This window comes from Nansenia antarctica (genome assembly GCF_963989245.1).
Source record: "Nansenia antarctica genome assembly, chromosome: 10".
NCBI classification, from domain to species: domain Eukaryota; kingdom Metazoa; phylum Chordata; class Actinopteri; order Argentiniformes; family Microstomatidae; genus Nansenia; species Nansenia antarctica.
In genome coordinates this window covers 7,006,598-7,011,597 of record NC_137680.1, presented here as the reverse complement: position 1 = coordinate 7,011,597, position 5,000 = coordinate 7,006,598, and the positions used below count along the sequence as shown (strand labels likewise).

Below are 5,000 nucleotides of genomic sequence, written 5' to 3'. Positions count from 1 at the left end.
GGATAAAAATGCGGACGGGGCAGTCAACTTCAGAGAATTCTCCACGTGTATAGCCAAAGTGGCCAAGAGCTACCACAGGAAAAGTAGGGGCAAGGGTGCAAAGGCCCCAAAACCCTAGGTTGAAGCCAGAAGCCTAGATTGACGACTGCTGTGTTCAGTGGAGTCACCCAGTTCCAAACACTGTTCTATAGAACATACACAAGCAGTGCTTTGCACTAACCTATTTGTTCAATAATTTTGTAAAGAAATTACCACCAACAAGGGAAAATATGTCCTCTATAGTATACACAGTCTGTCACTTTTCAGTGTTGAATACAATTTTACTCAATAAAAGACTACTTGGTTGATATATGTGTGGTCTTTTCTTTTCTTTTCTTTTTTTAACTTTTTTGTTGTTGTTGTTGATAACATTTAAATCAATAATGAACATATCTATAACTATAAGCTATAGAATTTGCCATCGTTGCATATTTGGAACACTGTGAAAGGCACACAGGCTACTGAAAGATGTGACGAGCCTCTACCGTACTCTTCCAGCATTCCACACGGTTCAACCAATGAGGTCACTGATCCGAAGGTTGCTTTGGTTTTTACTTCCCCCCAGGTGTGGGCTTGGTCTCTATCCTGTTCATTGACATCAAATCTATTTCTCCTTTCAAATACCTTTTCTCACACTTCTCTGTCCTGAGGACTCATGTCTCGTCGATTCAGTCTCACAAATAAAAGTTCAATGAGGGCAATACCTGCTTAAATACCTGCTCTTTGGAGGAGAAAGGTGTCATATGAAGGGTGAATGCATATACCAACCATTTAAAAAATGTGTTTTACCCTAACCGATTGGTTAGCAGAATAACCTTCGTCATTTTTTATTTCACTTCTTTCTTCTTTTCTTTTTTTTACGGGGGGAAAGATATCTAAATTATTTGTCTGTAGTTGTCCTTTGTGACGAGAGCAGGGAACGGAATGCTCTGATGTTCTGGGAAGAGATGTTCTGGGGGAAGGGGAATTGGGGGGGTTAAAACGTTTACAATGTAAGGTTCTGACCAACTTTCAGATGTACCTATGTTAAGGTTGTAAACAGAAAATCAATAAATACAATGTAAAAAAAAAAGCAAAAAAGTTAAACTCTTGTGCTTTCTGTGTCATGATACACAATGCAGTGATACGCCAGGCAGAGCCTGGCTGATCTGTACTGGGCTGGCCTGGTTATGCATCCACCATAGTTGCTATAACAGTGCACTGCACTTCATATATACAGTATATACAGTAGCACTATCCAATGCACTGTTGTCTGTCCTGTGTTGTCCTGTTTTTTGCATTTGTTTTGTTCATGTACAGTATACATGTGAAAAAAGCATAAACGCACCTACTGTAAAGCCAAAGCAAATTCCTATATGTGTATGCATAATGGCAATAAACGTGCTGGAGATCACAATGAAAATATCAGAGAGAGCACAGTATGGTTTAGGTTAGGGTTACTTTTTTCTTTTCTTTTTTTACATTAAAACAACCTTTTTTTGTATAACAAGAGGTGTGTGTTCGAGTGGGAAAAACTATTTCAATCTCTTGGATACCTAATCCTGTAAGACAAGTAAGTATCATTTTAGATTTTCTCCTCTGTTTTTTTTTTGGGGGGGGGGTTATTATTTATTTTGGTAAGTTTTTAAACAACAAACATCTAGACGTCACAACAAGGACAGACATTAAAGGAAAACAATTAACTCCATAAAGTAGAAAGTAAGAAAAATAAAGTAATTATAAGACAAAACACAACAGCAAACAAAAAGACAATAAAGAACAGCCAAGAGACAAAAATTTTTTTTATATATACATTCAGTATGCCAATAAACAAAAGTGTGTGCGTGTGTGCGTGTGTTCTCCTCTGGTTTTATGTCTATTGTACGAAAGCTTACTGTGTCTTATGCTGTTCGGAAGGCCCATGTTATGTTGTTACCCTCAGGCAGATGGTGCTATCAGGCCACAGATGCAGCATGGTTCACCACTGTGAATGTGACGGGCTCACTAGCAGGTTCTCATTCTCACACATCAGTCCTATCAGTCTGAAAGTCTGTTTCCTGAAACTAGAGCTCAATTTATCAAGTTAACCATTTTGTCAAAACTCCAAAATCTCTTCTCAAAACTGATTCTTTCCAACAAAATGTTACACACAGTTATCATATGAATATATTTTACAGAGCATCAACACTGGTGTGCTAAATTTAAAAACATGTGTATGAATTGTTTAATTTTTCTCCTTTTTTAAAGTTTAAGGTTTTGTTATTTTTGTCCCGAAAAAATGTTGTTTTTATGGTATACTGTATGAAGACTATTGCCATGGCCATATTGTAATACAATACTGTGAATATATCATATAAATAATAATATTTAATAATCATTGTATCAGAATAGGATTGTCTATCCAATGAGCTCCAATTGAGCTAAACTCACAACCCAGCTTCCCAGAGGCATACTGTAAAGTTATAGTTGATACTGCAACATTGTTAGAGTTCTGAGAATACACCTATTTTGCCAAAACTCACAGTTATTGCATTACTGTGCTGTTTAAAAATGTCAGAATCTACTTAGCTTTGTCTGTTTAGTGATGGACGAAATGTTATTATTAGTGTAAGCTTGATGTTATACATGTTATTATTAGTTATTGTTATTATTAGTAGTTATACAAGTTATTATTAGTGTATTGATGTAACCCCTCCCTCCCCTCCCTTCCTGTTGTCTCGTGTGTGTCCCCCCCCATCTCTGTAATCTTGTTTTCAATCATTGTTTCTATTGTAAAGCGCTTTGAATTGCATTCATGTACGAAAGGCGCAATATAAATAAAGTTTCACTTCACTTCACTTCACTTCACTTCACTTCACTTAATACGTAAGATGAAAAACACTACAGTAAGAAAATGTTTCGACTATCTTTCTGGGGGTGTAATGATGAAATCAGTGCACAAATACAAAAAGGTAACAAAGCTAATATTTATTTGTTACTGTAATGTAGTACAGTAAAATGTTCAGCTGATTGAACTCACTGCAAAAAAAAAAGTGTTTCGTAGGCCCACAAAAAAAATCAAAAAATCAAATCAAAATGTAAAATGCGGTGAAACAGATCTACTATCTATGTAAATAAGTCATCCCGCCTCCGATGCGTCTGCCTGGATGTTGTCACAAGTCTCCTCCGCTGCCTGAAAGGTATATACAGTACAGTATATACAGTATAGGCTACACATATTTCATAAATGTAAGACAAAATAACATTACACTATACATTTCTCTAAACACTGTAGATATCCATAGAAACCATCAAGTTACATTACTGTAATTACTGTAGAGTAGAGAGTATAGAAGACTACTGAAGTGGTTACTTACCTACTCTCATCTCTAAATGACCAGATAACTGAGGCTACTGTGAAGCGGCTCAAATTCTGCTGGACTCACTGCCCAGCTTTGGTCATTTTTAGGCCATGATTGAGTACATGGTCAACCAGAGTGTGTGTGTGTGTGTGTGTGTGTGTGTGTGTGTGTGTGTGTGTGTGTGTGTCCACATAATTAGCCAGCACACCTTAAAAGTGCCCCCTTTGGTCCCTTTGCTTTTGGAATACCATGTTTTCCCACGTTGTCTACCCAGACTGGTGGCTTCGCCAACTTTGATTTTTCGGAGAGCAGCGTTAGGACTGCAGGCTTAAGGCTGGAAATGTTGTTTTGAAGCAGGAGACAATCCAAACGCTTCTAGATGGGCCCCAGCCACAGTTTGGGAAGTAGTGTGGTGTAGATTCTAGGTCACTGATGACCAAGGTTTTCCTCTTCTGTTCCCTGTCCTTCCCTCTTCCCACCCCTCCCTCCCTCCACTGTTTGCATTTCTCTTCTATTTCCCTGTACTCACATCCAGTGCTTGTGTGTGTGTGTGTGTGTGTGTGTGTGTGTGTGTGTGTGTGTGTGTGTGTGCGAGTGTGTGTGTGTGTGTGTGTGTGTGTGTACGTGCATGTGTGTATGTGCATGTGTGTGTGTGTGTGTGTGTGTGTGTGTGTGCCTGTGTGCCTGTGTGCCTGTGCGAGTGTGTGTGTGTGTGTGTGTGTGTGTGTGTGTGTGTGTGTGTGTGTGCGTGCATGTGTGTGCCTGTGTGCCTGTGCGAGTGTGTGTGTGTGTGTGTGTGTGTGTGTGTGTGTGTGTGCGTGCATGTGTGTGGTGGTGCTGTTGCTGTTTCTGCTGCTGCCAGACTCAGGTGCTGTTTTACCTAACGTCATTTCATTTCAATAGATATTCAAATACCTCATGTTAAGAAGCTATTCACAGAAGCTGTACATTCATTATGGAAATACAAGCTGCCCTCACAGGCCTAGGACCTGCAACAACATGTTTGGCCTCTACGCCTACTCTTTCTACAGGATTCAAATGTGTGCTGCTGTTGATGACATGGTCAGACGTAGAGACCAGTAGGAGGAGGGCTTCCGAGCAGGGAGGATAGAGACTGGCAGGATAGAGGGGAGGGGCTGGCATTGAAAACAGAGGTGGGGGGGGGGGGGTTCAGGGACTGGCACCAGGAAGCATTTATGTGACTAATAGCCTCATAACAGCTTCCTCTGTTTTGCAAATGTGTGAGAGAAGGAGAACAAGCGAAAATAAAGTCGCCAGGGTCATACAAGGACAGTGAGAGTCTCCCTGATTCAAATGAGAGATTTTCTAAATAGTTTTGTTGGCACAACCAAAAAGAGCAGCGGAGAAAGAGTTAGAATCAAGGGAGGGAGGAGGGAAAGAGAGAGCAGAATGAGAGAGTCAGAGGGCGAGAGGGAGGGAAAGAGGGAGAGAGGAAGGGAGGGCGGGATGGTTGTAGTTTTCCATTGTAAGGGAGACTCGCTGAAACCAGGAAACTGAGAAATCCTGCACGTGCACATGCACGTGCACATGCACACACGCACGCACACGCACACACACACACACACACACACACACACACACACACACTCACACACACACACACACACATACACACACACA

At 40.5% G+C, this 5,000-nt stretch overlaps 1 protein-coding gene across 1 annotated transcript in view; it reads left to right on the top strand.

The window, feature by feature from the left end:
• Positions 1-349, top strand: part of s100w (S100 calcium binding protein W) — a 1,458-nt gene extending 1,109 nt beyond the window's left edge. Inside the window, exon 3 of the mRNA XM_080540888.1 lies at positions 1-349. This exon is cut by the window's left edge and continues 44 nt beyond it. Within this exon, the coding sequence (XP_080397014.1) occupies positions 1-118 (118 nt within the window). The 3' untranslated portion in view covers positions 119-349.
• The last annotated feature ends 4,651 nt before the right edge of the window (positions 350-5,000 follow it).